Source organism: Culex quinquefasciatus, chromosome 1, assembly GCF_015732765.1.
Source record: "Culex quinquefasciatus strain JHB chromosome 1, VPISU_Cqui_1.0_pri_paternal, whole genome shotgun sequence".
Taxonomy (NCBI): Eukaryota; Metazoa; Arthropoda; class Insecta; order Diptera; family Culicidae; genus Culex; species Culex quinquefasciatus.
In genome coordinates this window covers 116158461-116174631 of record NC_051861.1, presented here as the reverse complement: position 1 = coordinate 116174631, position 16171 = coordinate 116158461, and the positions used below count along the sequence as shown (strand labels likewise).

Genomic DNA, 16171 nt, shown 5'->3' with positions numbered 1-16171 from the left:
TACATAAATGATGTTTGATGTTTGTTGAGATTTCCAAAAAAAGTATCCCCGTGGTTTATGGATGGTCCCAACCTTAGGATTTTGACCTTTAGGATTGAAGAATATTAAAATTTGGTTTATTTTAATAATTTTAGAATATTTTACTTTACAAATAAAATTTTAGAATGCAAAAAAAAAAATCTTTTAAATTTCACAGAATTTTTTTTATTGAATTTTTTCAATTCTGATTTTACCAATTAGAATTTTACAATTTTACAGTTTTTAACTAAGCATTTTAGAAAATTTAAAGTTTTAGAGTTGAAAAGCCTAGAATTTAAAATTTTGTGATTTAAGAATTTATCATTTTTACTACTAAAATTTTTCCGAATTTTTAAATACCTATTTGAATTCAAAAATAATTTTTGAATTTAAATTTTTGTGTTTTGATATTAAAAAAAAAATAGTTTGGGTTTAGAATTTTGTGGCTCACGAATAAAACACACCTGTTTTGGGATGCTTGTAATTTTCGAATTTTTGAATTGTATAATTTGAGCATTGTAGAATCTCACCTGATGCCTACCCCAGTAAAAATCACGCAATTTTATTGGTTGATTAACCGACATCTACAAAAACCAGCCTGATGTTGGTCAATATCTTTCACTGTTTGAATACTTCTAAGATTTATTTATTCACGAGACCTTCTATTATATATTTAAAACAAAAAAGTGCCTTATTTCTTCAAACCCAACATTTCACCTCACTTTCTCCTTATTATACATCGCAACCAAAATATCCCGACAACCCCGGCGCAGTATCTTCCCCGAGGGCGTCATCGGCAGCTCTGCGACAAAGTAAACCCCACCCCGCAGCTGTTTATAATCCCCTAGCTGCGTCCTTATCGATTCCACGATCACCGTCTCAATCTCCGCGTTCGCTTCGTCGTCGTTCCGCTTCACAACCAACGCCGCCGGCAGGTCATTCCCGGGCACCGGAACGCCCGTAACGCACACGTTGATGACGCCCGGGACGGACTGGATGACTGTTTCTAGTTCGGTCGGGGAGATTTGGTATCCGTTGTACTTGATGATGTCCTTTTTGCGATCTACGATGTAGAGGAGGCCGTCCTCGTCGACCCGTCCGATGTCACCGGTGTGGAGCCATCCGTCCGGGTCGAGCATTTCCGCCGTGGCTTCGCTGTTTCCGTAGTAGCCCATGAACGTGCAGAGGCCTGCCCGTACCAGGATCTCGCCCTCTTGGTCGATGTCTAGTGGGCGTCCGGCGTCGTCCACGATCTTCAGCTCGTAGTTGGGCTTGACGAAGCCGCTGGAGCCCTGCTTGTAGGTGGAGTTTTCCGAGCTGGTCACGGCGCCGGCCGCTTCCGACAGTCCGTACAGGGCGCACATCTCGCCGTGCGGGACGGTTCGCTCGAAGAGTTGCTTCAGGTCGCCGGAGATGGAGGCACCGCCGCAGATGCTGACCCGGAGGCTGGCGAGGGTTGATTGCTGGAGTTGGGGGTGCTTGAGAAGTTGGTAGGTTGTTGCCGGTGAGAAGAAGGTAATGGTGACGCGGTATTGGTTGATGAAGTCCAGAGCGAGGTTGGGGCTGTACGGTTCTCGGGTGATGATCCGCTTCGCACCGAAGATGGTTCCCAGGAGGAGGAAGGCGAAGCCGGAGTACCAGTAGAGGGAGCTGAAGCAGAGGATGACGTCGTTGGGGTAGCAGTTGTTGAGTCCGGTTACGCTGACTATGGAGGCACTGTGTGACAAGCTCACGCCTTTGGATCTTCCGGTTGTTCCCGACGAGCACAGGATGATTGCTAGTTCGGTAGAAGCGTCTTCAAAGTGAACGGGACTGTTGAGAAAAGAAGCCTTATTTGTATCCAAAAAAGTCTAACAGAAGGTCATTCTACTCACACAAACTCCTCCTCGACCCCAGTCGGAACCAGCAGATCTTCCACGTACATGAACCCCTCCAAACGCTTCCCAAAAACGACCACGCTCGCTCGAATCCCGGCGATCTCCATCGCAGCGCTCATCTCCCCGATCGTCTCCTGATCGCAGAACACCAGCGTCGGCCGCACCGTCCCAAGCATGTGCCCCAGATCGTCCCGCTTGAACGTCGCGTCCAGCGTATTAACCGGAATGCCCAGCGCAAAGCAGGCAAACAGCGCCGGAGCCACGTGCTCCCCATTGCGAACGGCCATTGCGATGATGTCCGCACGATCCCGCGAGTACCCGAGCCCCGTCAAGGCTTGAGCTACGCGGATCGTGCGCAGGCGGAGCTCGCCGCAGGATACCTCGGCACCGCTGTCGGCACTGACCTGGGCGATCGTGGTTGGGGTTTGGGCGAGGCGGTTCAGGACCAGTTCGCCCAGCGATTGGTTAGGGTTGAAGACCGGGGAGGTTCGGGCGCCACGCCAAATTCGGGTGGTCGGATCGTAGAAGGCGGCGACGTTGCGTGGGGAACGCATGGTTGCTGGAAAGAGCATTTAAAAGGGATCGTTTGTGGGTGAAATAAAGATAAACGATGCATGTTCGACCAATCGATATCGAAACGGTAAAATCAGAACCGCTCGACAACTCGTACGACGAACGGCATTTTTCAAACAGGGATCCCATGGGTTACCTCACTGTTGAGTGACTTCGAAACGAGGCAGTTCAATGTCAATCAACGTAGAGGCACAGAGAACAGATGTACATCTAGGCTCTAACTTGTGTGTAAACACTGTTGCACTAAAAAAGTGCGTTGCATACAATCTTGCATCAAAGATACGTTGCAGGATACGTTGACGGCGCCACCGTCGCGGCTGAGAATACTTGACATAACAATGAAAAAGGCTCAATAATTCCGAAAGAAAATAAATGTAAACCTCGTTTAAATAGAAAATTCCCTTCTGTATAATTCCAGTCGACTAAAAATAATGCAAAAATGCATAAACATAAACATAAACAAATGCAACCTAACAGAAATTTCATTCAAAAATGATTTTTCAAGCGACAACTTAAAATAGTCCCTTTACACATGTTATGTTCGATTTCGTTTTGTTTACCTTCTTTGGCGCGTAAAATTGCAACCCTCTGATGAAGGACAGTCAGACATTGGTCTGATGTCGTTCGTACGGAATGTTTTATGTAGTGATTAGATGGTCCAACGTTCTGCTACTGTAGGCCATCATGATTTTGGAAGTGGCGCTATCTAGGCGGATGGTTCACACCCTAGCTCTTTTCAACGTATTTTGGTTTGAATTTTTATACACGTTTTTCAATGCTGTTTGTTCAATGATATACATCTGTTCTCTGCGGTAGAGGTAACGGAGTGTCATTTGCTGTACTGATTAGACAAAATAGAACAACAACAATGACAATTGCTTGTCATTTCGTGTAATGTTGATTATATCTTAATGAACAGTAACTGTTGACTTTTTCTAGAACTAATGCGTTCGACGTAATTATAGTGTTTTGATTGTCTATCTTTCGTTAAGGCTACACAGTAAAAAAATCATGGTAACATTACTTCTGGGAAAAATGTGCAATTTCACCACTTTCCTAATGTAATGTCACTTATTGAGTCTAAATTAAGGTAAAATTACATCATAAAAGAGGTAATATTCAACCTTAAAAAATGACACCTTTCAAATTTACACAATTTTTTCAACTGTGTAGTACGGAGCTCGGAAGGAACGCAAAACTCCATTTAAAAATTGGTCATGAAACATATTTTTTCTAAACCAGCTTATAATTTTTTTATGATCCTAAACATATTTTTTTTTAATTTAGCTGAAAAGTAACAGAAATGTAAAGTGGCGTCAGACGTTTCTTCGCGCGGTGCTTGTTTGCAAAATGTATTGATGGAAAAATCAAATGAATTTGAAATTGCTTATTTGAATGAGACTGAACATTAAAAACGTTTATATAATTTTGTGTTCGATATAATATTATTGAAACCCCATAATTTCCTCATGAGGCCGAATCTCAAAACGCAGACTCTTGAAATACCAAAAATAAAAAAGAACGGATTTTGTTTTTTGCTCGGAATGAAGTTAAGCAGAAGAAAAAGCCACACAAATATTTATGTTATTGCAAAAATTACAAATTTAGAAAACCAAAAAAAAAAAATAGAAAACTCCAATATTTGAATATTTTAAAATTCACTTTTTTTAAATAGAATTTAAGATTCAAAACAAAATTTATAAATATTAAAATTCCAAAATAATTATAAAATTTAAAAAAATAGGAATTTAAAAATTCAAAAAAATCAAAAATAAAGAAATTAAAAAAAATATTCCGAGATTCCAAAATTTGAAAAATAAAAGTTCAGAAATAGAAAAAAACACAGATATACAGATACCTGCAAATTTTAAACTATTAAAATTCAATAATAAAAAAAATATTTAAAAAAATCAAAGTTGGAATATTCTGAAATTTAAAATTAAAATCTTTAAATAATTAAAACGCAACGATTCAAAAAAAAAAAAACAAAAATTCAGAAGTCTTATGAAATGATGCATAATTTTTAAATACAAAATTCAAAAAAACATTGAAAAAAAATGCAGATATTTAGAACTAAAAAAATAACATTATTCGAAAATTCTGAAATCAACAATTGAAAAAATTAAAGTCAAGAAATAAAATAACAAACATTCAAAAACAAAATTTATTAATATTAAAATTCTAAAATTCACAAATTCAAAAACTTAAAATTTGAGAGATTTCAAAATTGAGAAATTCGGAAATAATAAAACATAACAAGTTTAAAATTCCAAAATCAAAAAAAAAAATCCGAAATTTGAAAAATAAAAGTTTTGAAATAGAATAAAAAAACATTCAAAAATTTAAGATAAAAAACAAATGTTCAAAAACCTACAAATTTATAAATATAAATATTAAACAATATATAAATTTAATTTTTTAGGAATTTCAAAATTGTAAAAATCAAAATTAAAGAAATAAAAAAAATACAAAATTTAGGAATCTCAAAATTTAAAGCATAAAAGTTAAGAATAAAAAAACACAGATATTCAGAAACATGCAAATTTAAAACTATTTAAATTCTCAAATTCCAAAATTAAAAAAATAAAATTATAAAATTTTCAAAATTAAAACGCAGCGATTAAAAAAAACACAAATTCAGAAATTTTATAATACATAATTTTTAAATTCAGAAATCAAAAAAAAAATTACATAAAAAATACAAATATTTAGAACTTAAAAAAAAACATTATTCGTAAATTCTGAAATTAAGAATTCAATAAATTAAAGTCAACAAAAAAATTAACAAATATTCAAAAACTTGCAAATTTATAAATATTTAAATTCTAAAATTCAGGAGTTCAAAACTAAAAATTTGAGAGATTTCAAAATTTAAAAAAAATCGGAAATAAGGAATTAAAAAAAGTTAATAAATTACAAAATTAATTTTTTTTTAATTCCGAAATTAAAAAAAAAACAATTAAATTAAAATTTTAAATTCGGATTTTTAAAACTCAACGATTCAAATTTTAAAAAATCAAAACTTCAGAAATTGTATGATGCATTATTTTAAAATTCAGAATTCAAACAAAAATAATTGAAAAATATACAAATATTTAAAACTTTAAAGAAAATCAATATTCGAAAATTCAGAAATAAAAAATTGAAAAAATTTAAGTCAACAAATAGAATAACAAATATTCAAAAACTTGCTAAATGCAGGAAAAAATGGGAAATAAAAAGGTTAAAAATTCAAAAATTGACAAATTTAGAAATTCCGAAATTAAAAAATAAAAGATAAGAAATAAAAATACTCAAAAACTTGCTTATTTAAAAATATTAATATTCACAAATTCCAGAACTAAAAAATAACATAAAGAATTTTCAAAATTCAAAAATTCGGAAATTTCATATTTTATTTTTCAAATTCTAAAATGCATAGGTTTAAACATTTGAATTTTCAGAATTCAGAAATTTTATGGTGCATAAATTTTAAAATTCAGAATTAAGAAAAGATCGAATCTCAAAACGCAGAATCTTGAAATACAAAAATTTTAAAAGAAAGGATTTTTTTGCTCTGAATGAAGTAAAATAGAGGCAAAATTCATAAAAATAATCATAGAAATTTGTGGCTATAAGAAAATCAAAAAATATCGAAAACCAAAAATAAAAAATAAACATTATTTGATAATTTAGAAATTCAAAAATGGAAAAATTAAAGTAATGATTCGAAAATCCAGAAATTTCTTGGTGCATAATTTTATAATTCAGAATTAAAAATAATTGAAAATTAAAAAAAAAATAAAAGCTTAACATTTTAAAATTTCAAGAAAATATGTATAAATATTTGAAAATTTTGATATTTTAGAAATCCAACATTTGACTGTTTGAAAATTGTTAAAATTCCAACATAAAAAACTCAAGAGTTAAATACAGAGCGGATTCGTTAATTCGAATTTTACTACATCCAATGTTTGTCAATTCGAACGTATTCGAATTAAAAAGAAAACGTCAGCACCAATTGTCAAAAACCCTGTGTTAAAAAATAAATAAAATAAATGCATCTGTAGTTTGTACTGGATAGTCCACATCCTCGCCAAAATTTCAATTTGAGAGGTTAAGAATTTAAGGTGAAACGGGAAGGCAGCGTCATATTGATACCACGACTCGAGTTTTTGGAAGCACCGTTAAGAGAAATACAGTAACTTAGGAAGTTGCACTTTTTGCAGACGATAAAATGGTCGGTAGCATGCAATCTGATGTTGAGTTCAGAAATTGATTAAAGTTAAACAGAAGTTGTCCAGTAACTGGTGTCCCGTTTCACCTTAAGAATTTAGTAATTTGTGTATCCTTGAATTTTGATTTTTCCATTTATCTTTTTATTTTCCTCCCCCAACAACTTCTCTTGTCCGCGTTCCTTCCGAGCTTAGCTCATTAAGTCAACCAATCAGAACTGTTCAATGAACTCCATAACTGTATCAAGATCCCTGATCCAAATTGTTAAGCCCAACTATGTATCTTATGTACTCACTAATCAACCCAGGCGACAATGCACTTTACCTTCGCAATCTCTTCAAAACAAGTTTAAACTTACCTATTCCGTGCGTCTCGTCTCGTGTGCGCGCACGATCTCTCCGGAACAACCAACAGAGAACTAACGATCGCGTACATCGCGTTAGTGCACTTAAATAGCAGGCGCTTGCAACTATACTGTACCTTGTGTGATATCGTGCCGCAAACCGTTCATTTCCCGTACCTGAGATCTGTACCTTCGATGGCAATTAGTTGAATTTTTTAGATGTGTGGAATTCTTCATTGTTTGGTTAGAAATTATATACATTTTTGAACTGTTTATTTCAAACTTTTTTCGAGAATCATCTTCTTAGCTAATACCCGAACAATCTTTCCCGAGGGAGTCATTGGTAGCTGATCTACAAAGTGGACTCCACCTCGAAGGTGTTTGTAGTTTGGAAGGCGCTTCTCCGCCTCCTTCAGTACAAGATCACTGTCAAGCGGGACAGCTGACTTGGGATTTTGGACTACCAAAGCCGTTACCAGATCGTCCCCGGTTTCCGTAGGGAGTCCAACGACGCACACGGTAGCCCCACCGCAAATACTCTGCAGAACAGCTTCCACGTCACTCGGAGATATCTGGTAGTTCCGGTACTTGATCAGGTCCTTCTTGCGATCCACCACGTACAACAGCCCGTCCTCGTCGAACCGTCCAATGTCCCCGGAATGCATCCAACCTTCATCGTCCAGCATTTCCCTGGTAGCCCCATCATTCCCGTAATACCCCAAGAACACATACTTGGTCCTGACCAGGATCTCCCCTTCCTGCCCAATCCCAAGCGTAACCCCACCGTCATCCACAATCTTGATCTCCATCCTTGGTCCCGCAAAGCCCACACTTCCATCCCGGTAAAACTCCCCCTTGGTGTAACTCACCGCGGTAGAAATCTCCGAAAACCCGTACATAACCTCCAACGATCGTCCCGGAATAAGCCGATCGAACGCCTGCTTCAAGCTCGCCGACACCGCACTCCCTCCACACATCGGCAGCCGCAAGCTGGCCAGGGCACTCACCGACGCCGCCGGATCGTTCGCGATCGCCCACGCTTGCGACGGTGGCACGATCACGGCCGACACCCGGTACCGCTGGATGATGTCCAGCGTGCGCGGCACGGTGAAGGTATCGCGGGTGATGATCCTCGTTGCACCTAGGGCCGTTCCGGCCAGCAGCATGATCAACCCGGACAGCCAGTAGAGGGAACTGTACGCGAAGATGACGTCGTCGGTTTGGAGGAGGTAAAAGCTGGCCACGTGAGCGATGCAGATCGAGTGGGACAGCGAGACGGCTTTGGAGCGACCGGTGGTGCCGGAGGAGCAGACTAGGACGGCGGGTTGGTTGTTTGGGGTTTCGATGTTGACGGGGCTGGAAAGGGGTCGGGTTAGGAATTGGTGATCGAGATTGCTGAACAAACTTACACGAAACTGTCCTCGATCCCGGTTGGCACGAGCAGATCTTCAACGTGAGTGTATCCGGCGATCTTATCGCCCAGTACGATCACCTTGGGAGTGACACCCGTCAACTCGCAAGCCGCTGTCAACTCACCAAGCGTTTCGCTGTCACAAAATACCAGCTTGGGCTTAACGATCGCCAGGATGTGACCCAGATCGTCCCGTTGAAAGCTGGGATCCATGGTATTAACGGGGATTCCCAGCGCAAAGCAGGCAAACGCGACCGGTGCCGTATGCTCGCCGTTGCGAACGGCCATCGCGTAGATGTCCCTGGGATTCCCGAGCCCCAACTTGATCAGGTTCTGCGCGACCCGAACCGTCCGCAGGTACATCTCACCTCCGGTAACCTCAACTCCACTGTCCGCACTAATTTGAACCACTTTGCTGGGATTCCGCGCGAGCATTCCGAGGATCAGCTGGCCGAGACCTTGGTCCGGGTTCAGCAACGGTGGAGTCGGTAGACCGCGCCAAACGCGGGTCGCCGGGTCGTAGAACGTGTACAGGTCTCGCAACGGGCGCATGGTGATCGTTGTTGACGCGATCGAGTGTGGAGAATGACTGGCTGGAATCTACCGGCTGATTAGAAGTGGCACACGCGGAAGACAAGATAAGAGCGTGGTTTAACGGGTTAAACGTGATTTGGCTTAATGTGTTGAGTCATTCAGACAACCTCTATCTTTTTTTTTTGGAGTGGACGGGATGTAATCAACATAAATCAATGGGACTTTGGAACGATCTTTTATTCAGAACATTTTTCCAAAACAATCTTTTTCGCTAGTCGTCGGACGACCTTGCCAGACGGAGTCATTGGTAGCTGATCCGCAAAGTAAACTCCACCTCGAAGATGTTTGTAGTCGGGAAGTTTCTGCGCAACTTCCTGAACGATCAACTCGCTACCAAGAGTTTCAGAGCTGCGAACTACCAACGCGGTTACCAAGTCATTCCCGTTCTCCTGAGGGATTCCCACGACGCATACCGCAGCTACTCCTTCAATACCCTGCACCACAGCTTCCACGTCACTCGGAGATATCTGGTAGTTCCCGTATTTGATGATGTCCTTCTTGCGATCTACCACGTACATCAACCCGTCCTCGTCGAACCGTCCAATATCCCCAGTGTGAAGCCAACCGTCACCGTCCAGCATCTCTTCCGTAGCTTCTCGATTCCCAAAATACCCCAAAAACACCAGCTTCGTCCTCACCAGGATCTCCCCGTCCCGTCCGATCCCAACCGCGCAGCTGTCCTCATCCACGATCTTGATCTCAACGCCAGGCCGCGTAAACCCAACGCTCCCATCCCGGTAGAACCCTTCCCGGGTGAACGTCACCGCGTAACCAACCTCCGAGAACCCGTACGCAATCTCCAGGATCTTACCCGGGAAGCGCGCTTCAAACGATCGCTTCAATCCCGCCGAAACGACGCTACCTCCGGCGAACGCCAGTCGCAGCGATCGGAACGAGTCCGCCGTAACCGCTGAATCGTTGACGATCGCCCAAGCTTGTGTCGGCGGGATGAACAGTGCCGATACGCGGAAGCGCTGGACGAGGTCCAGCGTGCGTTGAACGGTGAACGGATCTCGGGTTATGATGCGGGTTGCACCCGCGAGGGTTCCGGCGAGGACCATTACGAGGCCGGACAGCCAGTAGAGGGAGCTGTACGCGAACAGGATGTCGCTGGCGTGGCACTCGAAGAAGTTGGCCACGTGGGCGATGCAGATCGAGTGGGATAGGGAGACCGCTTTGGAGCGACCCGTGGTTCCGGATGAGCAGAGCAGGATGGCGAGTTCCGTTGAGGGGTTGTCGAGGTGAACGGGGCTGAAAGGGAATCGCGTTACTTGATGATCTTGATTGGGGTTTCTGAAGTAGCTTACACGAAGGTGTTTTCAACTCCAGTTGGTACGAGTAGATCTTCAACGTGACTGAATCCGGTGACCTTGTCTCCAAATACGATGACCTTGGGAGCGATACCTGCTATCTCGCAAGCAGGTATCATCTCAACCAGGGTTTCACTTTCGCAAAATACCAACTTGGGCTTCACCGATCCGAGCATGTGAGCAAGATCATCCCGTTGAAAGGTGGGATCCAGGGTATTCACGGGGATTCCCAACGCAAAGCAGGCAAACAGAACTGGTGCCGTATGTTCCCCGTTGCGAACGATCATCGCGAAGACGTTCTTCGGACTCCGCGTCCCGTATCCCAACTTGATCAGGTTCTGAGCTACTCGAACAGTCCGAAGATACATCTCACCTCCGGTAACCTCAACTTCACTGTCCGCAGATATTTGAACGACCTTGTTACGGGTACGATCAAGCATTCCTAGAACCGCCTGGCCAAGACTTTGATCCGGATTCCACAGCGAAGGAGTCGGTAGACCCCGCCAAATGTGGCTCGCTGGATCGTAGAAAGTACGGACGTCTCGTAACTTGTGCATGCTGATTTCCCGGGGTGATGCTCCAGTGATCGTAGGCAGAAGATAACTGACGAGATAGTTGTGTTGTACCTAATTAAATAATGGATGGGATGCAGCTAGATGATGCTGCATTATATATTTGAATAGACGAGCGTTATCAAGAACTGTATAGTCACGTTCGGTATCATAGTTCATACAGCAAACTTCCAGTAGAAGATGCAAAGGGCTCCTGATACCAGTTCTTCACTAGTCCACTTAACGGTAGTCAACCGTTAGGTATAACAATAACAAATACATAAAACGCAGCGTCCCCTCGATGCATTCTTCAATAGTTGATCGAACTACCTCGCCAGTTCTCCATAGCCTTCGAACGCATCAACATCCCACGATCATGCGCAAGTTACGAGACGTTCACACCTTCTACGATCCAGCGAGCCACATTTGGCGAGGTCTACCGACTCCACCGCTGTGGAATCCGGACCAAAGTCTCGGCCAAGCGGTTCTCGGAATGCTCGATCGTACCCGTAGCAAGGTGGTTCAAATTAGCGCTGACAGTGGAGTTGAGGTTACCGGAGGTGAGATGTACCTGAGGACGGTTCGAGTAGCTCAGAACCTGATCCAGTTGGGTTACGGGAATCCCGAGGATATCTTCGCCATGGCCGTTCGCAACGGAGAGCATGCGGCACCGGTTCTGTTTGCCTGCTTTGCGCTGGGAATCCCCGTGAATACCTTGGATCCATCGTTTCAACGGGACGATCTCGGTCACATTCTCGCGATCGTTAAGCCCAAGCTGGTATTTTGTGACAGCGAAACGCTTGGCGAGTTGACAGCGGCTTGCGAGTTGACAGGTGTCACTCCCAAACTAATCGTAGTTGGCGATAAGATCGCTGGCTACACTCACGTTGAAGATCTGCTAACCCCAACTGAGATCGAGGACAGTTTCGTGTAAGTTTGCTCGACAATCTCGATCAACACTTCCTAACCCCTCTTCTTTCCAGCCCCCTTCACCTCGACAACCCTTCGTCAACACCCGCCATCCTCATCTGCTCATCCGGAACCACGGGTCGCTCCAAAGCCGTCTCCCTGTCCCACTCGATCTGCATCGCCCACGTGGCCAACTTCTTCGAGTGCCACCCCAGCGACATCCTCTTCGCGTACAGCTCCCTCTACTGGCTGTCCGGACTGTTCACCCTTCTCGCCGGAACCCTGGCGGGTGCAACCCGCATCATAACTCGAGACCCGTTCACCGTTCAGCGCACGCTGGACATCGTCCAGCGCTACCAGCTGTCCGTCATTTCGTTCCCGCCGTCGCAGGCGTGGGCGATCGTGAACGATCCGGCTGCTACCGCCGACGCGTTCCGATCGCTGCGACTGCCGCTGTGCGGAGGAAGTGTCGTTTCGGCGAGCTTGAAGCGCGCGTTTGAGACGCGCTTCCCGGGGAAGGTTCTGGAAATTGCGTACGGGTTCTCGGAGGTTGGCTACGCGGTTACGACTACGCGGGAAGGGTTCTACCGGGATGGGAGTGTTGGGTTTACGCGGCCTGGCGTTGAGATCAAGATCGTGGATGAAAATAACTGCGCGGTTGGGATTGGACGGGACGGGGAGATTCTGGTGAGGACTAAGCTCGTGTTCTTGGGATATTACGGCAATCAAGCGGCTACCGAAGAGATGCTGGACGGTGAGGGGTGGCTTCACACCGGGGACATTGGACGGTTCGATGAGGACGGGTTGATGTACGTGGTGGATCGCAAGAAGGACATCATCAAGTACGGGAACTACCAGATATCTCCGAGTGACGTTGAAGCTGTGGTGCAGGGTATTGAGGGAGTAGCAGCGGTTTGCGTTGTAGGAATCCCTCAGGAGAACGGGAATGACTTGGCTACCGCGCTGGTGGTTCCTAGTTCGGAAACTGTTGGTACCGAATTTATTCTTCAGGAAACTGCGAAGAAACTACCCGACTATAAGCAACTTCGAGGTGGAGTTCGTTTTGTGGATAAGATTCCAATGACTCCATCAGGGAAGATCTTGCGCAGATTGGCGAAGGAGGTGATCATGGGATAAATTTGCTGAATAAAAAGTCATGATTTTGATTAAGTCTACAATTTTGTCAATAATAAAGAAATTCCAAGTTAAAATGAGAAAAATGAAGGTCTACATTTTAGCTAAATCCGGTCCGATAAGACCAAAAAACGCTTCTTTCTTATGGGGTTTAAGGTACTGTCATATATTGTTTGAGGATCCTTCTCGTACATTCTCAAGGCTAGTACGCAGATCGGAAGGAAAGGGGTCTCTCTGGCTTGCTTTAGCTGCCGCTGCTGCCCATTTGATTTTTTTCTTGACCGGTTCCTTCCGAAGTGCATATACCGCTTCAACTTGAATCACTCAGTTTTCGTCAAATCCTAACCCACACGCAGAAAAATAAAGCATATTTGAATCAACAAAACGTTTTGATGATTTGAAAATCATGATTTTTGTTGAATCAACGCTAAACGTCAAAGCAGGTTTTTTAAAACAACAAAAGACTTTTGTGGAATTGAGAAAACCAAGGTTTGCTTTAACGCAATTTTTGTTGTTGATTATATTCAACTAAAATTTTGTTGATTCAAACCTCATACATGTTGATTCTACAAAACATTTTTCTGCGTGCAATAATGAGTAAGTGGAGTATATTTCAGATTAGAATTACTGTCACCCAGATTTGAGTGAATTTCTGTCAAATGTTGTTAAATTCTGAGTTTTAATCACAAAAATCTGTTATTTTTTATCAATTTACTTAGTCCTCAGTAAGTTTGTATCACGCAGAAAAATATGTTGTACGATCAGCCAGTACGAGGTTTGACTCATCAAATTTTTGTTGAACATAATCAACAATATTTTGCGTTGAATCAAACTTGTTTCTTCTCATTTCCGCAAGAGTTATTTGCTGTTATGAAAAAAGGTGCTTTGACGTTTAGCGTTGATTCAATGAAAATCTTGTTTTTCAAAACGTTTTGTTTATTAAAATTTGCCTTATTTTTCTGCGTGATTTTACTAAAACTGAATGATTTTGAATTTGAGTGTACCATATTTGAGAGGGAGTTTTTGTTAAGGTCCTATCCAGGTTTTAATGCGAAGATGGCGTTTGAATGGTGGACGTCCGAAATGTCAAAATCATGCAGTGGTACCAATATTCCGAAAAAAGTGTGCCATGGCATGACAGCCACATTTGTTTTCTAATGTTGGTGCTTCTGCACGATTTTGACATTACGGATGTTCGCCATTCGAACGCCATATTCGCTTAAAAACCTGGATAAGCTATTGTGTTTCATATGTTTATACACTCAAAATAATGTTCACTACAATGTTGCATGAAAATTCCTGTGGCAGCCAATTTTTGTCCCGAAACAATGTTTTACATGAGTCATGCAACAATCGCCATACATTCATGTCAACTCTTCTTGATTTTCACGCAGCATACACTCATACAACTAAATGTCACGTGAAATTCATGCCTGAAAATTTGGAGGCGTGGCTTGCTGTCAGCTGCTTGTTGGTTTGCATGATAATCATGCAACACCCGCATGGAAACTGGTATGGAAAAAATCCATACACCTTTTCATGCAACATTGTGGTGAAATTGTTAGTGTAAGTTGGTATAGTTGGGATGGTGCATGAAATTCCTGTCTGAAAATTTCTAGCTGGGCGTGCAAGTCTCCAGCCGGTCAGTTTGCTGCTGATTCTCATCAAATGAACATCGTTTCGTTTTTTTTCTCGTTTCCCGAATCTGCTTGCGGTATTTTTTTTCGGAGTAAAATATTTGCGTAAAATAGTAAGTATTTGTTTCATCATTTTGTCAAAAAATTTGATTAATTTTATGTGCATTTTTTCTAGGCCACTGAATCAGTAGTTCCAGCGCGCAACCATCGGAGCCGGCCAACCGTAACCTGGAGCAGGATGCGGGCGAAGCCAAAAAGGTCCAGGTCACCAAGGTTACCAGGGAGCCAACGATGCAGAGGAGTAGGCGACGAAGGCATCGGTCCTGTACGACAACAGGTTAAGACACCCCGCGAGCAGCAAACGATACGCCGGAACCATGGGTGCGTCCTGAATTTCCAGACATGTAAAACGAGTGTATTGTGTAGAGTGTTGTTGTGTTATTGAGATTGTCGTGCTAGTGTGATTGTGTATAAGTGAATAAAAACAGCGAAAATAAAAGTTTAAAACTGCTGCTCAATTATTTCATTCAAAATTAATCATCAATAACAAAAAAAAAAACAAGAAGAAAATGCCCCACCCCCAACCTCCCCCGCTGTAAAAGTCATTAGAAAATCATATGATATTTGCATTCCAATCAGGCAGAGCTTGCGTGAATTTACTGCAACCGTAACGTGACATTCTTGTGATGTGGGGTATGACTGTATTGGTATATTTGAAAATGCATACAGCCTAGCCACTAGAGGTTCACGTAGATTTGGCATGAACATCCATATGGAAAATAACCACATATATTTTCATGCAACATTGTGGTGAACATTATTTTGAGTGTAGGACCTTTAAAAAAAATTCTAGATTTCAAGTCTCTCAAGGTGTGTTCGTTTGGGTTCATTGAGCGAGGGTCCTCACTGAGCCAGTGAGTAACTGTGAGGATTTCACTCAATAGGGTCCTAACTGGGTGATGAATAGAGAGAATGCGTAACGTGATTTTCGAATGATCCCACTTTGTTTACATCTACAAAGTAGGAGGCTGTTCAAGCTTAAGCATGGCTTTTTTCTTACTGGCAAATGAGCTGTTTTATTATCCAAAGTATGTGTTTTATTTTGCCTAGTTTTAAAAAAAAAATTGCTGGAAAATTTTGTGTGTTTTAAAGTTTTGATCGGTTAGAAGTGGTTTATCTTTTTTACGGGTGACGAAGATAAATTCTCTGGCTGATCTCGCCTTAAACTTTCTCAAAACTGACATCACCTCTAGGTTCCAAAAGCCACACAATTTTTATTCTTGCAAAAATACAATTTTTAATGATCGATAACAATACTTTTGTCGAACAGTAAATTGGTTCCACTTTGACAGTTCAAAATTGAGGCCATTTTGCGAACCACTATTCAGCACCCAGGGTCCTAATGTCAATTTTTATGGGAGCATTCTTTTATTACGTAACGCAAAATTTTTGATTTTTAGCCCCCCCCCCCCTCTCGTAACAAAATTTCCATACTAATTTTTAAAAAATTGTATGGAGCGTAACACGGTTTCCGACCCCCCCCCCCCCAACTGCGTTACGTAATAAAAGAACGCTCCCTATGTAAAACGGTAAAAAACA

The 16171-nt window shown here is 42.0% G+C and overlaps 4 protein-coding genes and 1 long non-coding RNA gene across 5 annotated transcripts; 2 read left to right on the top strand and 3 right to left on the bottom strand.

Annotated features, from left to right (window-relative positions):
• Positions 1 to 502: 502 nt before the first annotated feature.
• On the bottom strand, positions 503 to 7145 carry LOC6051131 (4-coumarate--CoA ligase 1). The gene is made up of 3 exons (XM_038249487.1): positions 7042 to 7145; positions 1893 to 2454; positions 503 to 1830 (listed from the first exon to the last, which is right to left on the bottom strand). Exons 2-3 carry the CDS (start codon positions 2447 to 2449, stop codon positions 732 to 734), a joined length of 1656 nt encoding a protein of 551 aa, XP_038105415.1. The 5' UTR covers positions 2450 to 2454; positions 7042 to 7145; the 3' UTR covers positions 503 to 731.
• Positions 7146 to 7291: 146 nt separating this feature from the next.
• On the bottom strand, positions 7292 to 8989 carry LOC6051132 (probable 4-coumarate--CoA ligase 1). The gene is made up of 2 exons (XM_001867581.2): positions 8436 to 8989; positions 7292 to 8382 (listed from the first exon to the last, which is right to left on the bottom strand). The coding sequence occupies exons 1-2, from the start codon at positions 8987 to 8989 to the stop codon at positions 7299 to 7301; spliced, it is 1638 nt and encodes a 545-aa protein (XP_001867616.2). The 3' UTR covers positions 7292 to 7298.
• A 201-nt stretch (positions 8990 to 9190) lies between these two features.
• On the bottom strand, positions 9191 to 10965 carry LOC6051133 (probable 4-coumarate--CoA ligase 1). The gene is made up of 2 exons (XM_001867582.2): positions 10339 to 10965; positions 9191 to 10282 (listed from the first exon to the last, which is right to left on the bottom strand). Exons 1-2 carry the CDS (start codon positions 10896 to 10898, stop codon positions 9208 to 9210), a joined length of 1635 nt encoding a protein of 544 aa, XP_001867617.2. The 5' UTR covers positions 10899 to 10965; the 3' UTR covers positions 9191 to 9207.
• A 75-nt stretch (positions 10966 to 11040) lies between these two features.
• Positions 11041 to 12975, top strand: LOC6050120 (luciferin 4-monooxygenase). The gene is made up of 2 exons (XM_001866738.2): positions 11041 to 11822; positions 11876 to 12975. The coding sequence occupies exons 1-2, from the start codon at positions 11194 to 11196 to the stop codon at positions 12936 to 12938; spliced, it is 1692 nt and encodes a 563-aa protein (XP_001866773.2). The 5' UTR covers positions 11041 to 11193; the 3' UTR covers positions 12939 to 12975.
• Positions 12976 to 14590: 1615 nt separating this feature from the next.
• LOC119765440 lies at positions 14591 to 15084 on the top strand. Its single transcript, XR_005276727.1, has 2 exons — positions 14591 to 14685; positions 14748 to 15084. It is a non-coding gene; the product is annotated as an uncharacterized LOC119765440 (long non-coding RNA).
• Positions 15085 to 16171: the final 1087 nt, after the last annotated feature.

Coding starts and splice junctions, on each gene's coding strand:
- LOC6051132 (XM_001867581.2), bottom strand. CDS start 8,989: ATGCGCCCGTTGCGAGACCTGTACACGTTCTACGACCCGGCGACCCGC. Junction 8,383..8,435: donor GGGATCGAGGACAGTTTCGT/GTAAGTTTGTTC, acceptor ACCCCTTTCCAG/CCCCGTCAACATCGAAACCC.
- LOC6050120 (XM_001866738.2), top strand. CDS start 11,194: ATGCATTCTTCAATAGTTGATCGAACTACCTCGCCAGTTCTCCATAGC. Junction 11,823..11,875: donor GAGATCGAGGACAGTTTCGT/GTAAGTTTGCTC, acceptor TCTTCTTTCCAG/CCCCCTTCACCTCGACAACC.
- LOC6051131 (XM_038249487.1), bottom strand. CDS start 2,449: ATGCGTTCCCCACGCAACGTCGCCGCCTTCTACGATCCGACCACCCGA. Junction 1,831..1,892: donor GGGGTCGAGGAGGAGTTTGT/GTGAGTAGAATG, acceptor TTTTCTCAACAG/TCCCGTTCACTTTGAAGACG.
- LOC6051133 (XM_001867582.2), bottom strand. CDS start 10,898: ATGCACAAGTTACGAGACGTCCGTACTTTCTACGATCCAGCGAGCCAC. Junction 10,283..10,338: donor GGAGTTGAAAACACCTTCGT/GTAAGCTACTTC, acceptor ATTCCCTTTCAG/CCCCGTTCACCTCGACAACC.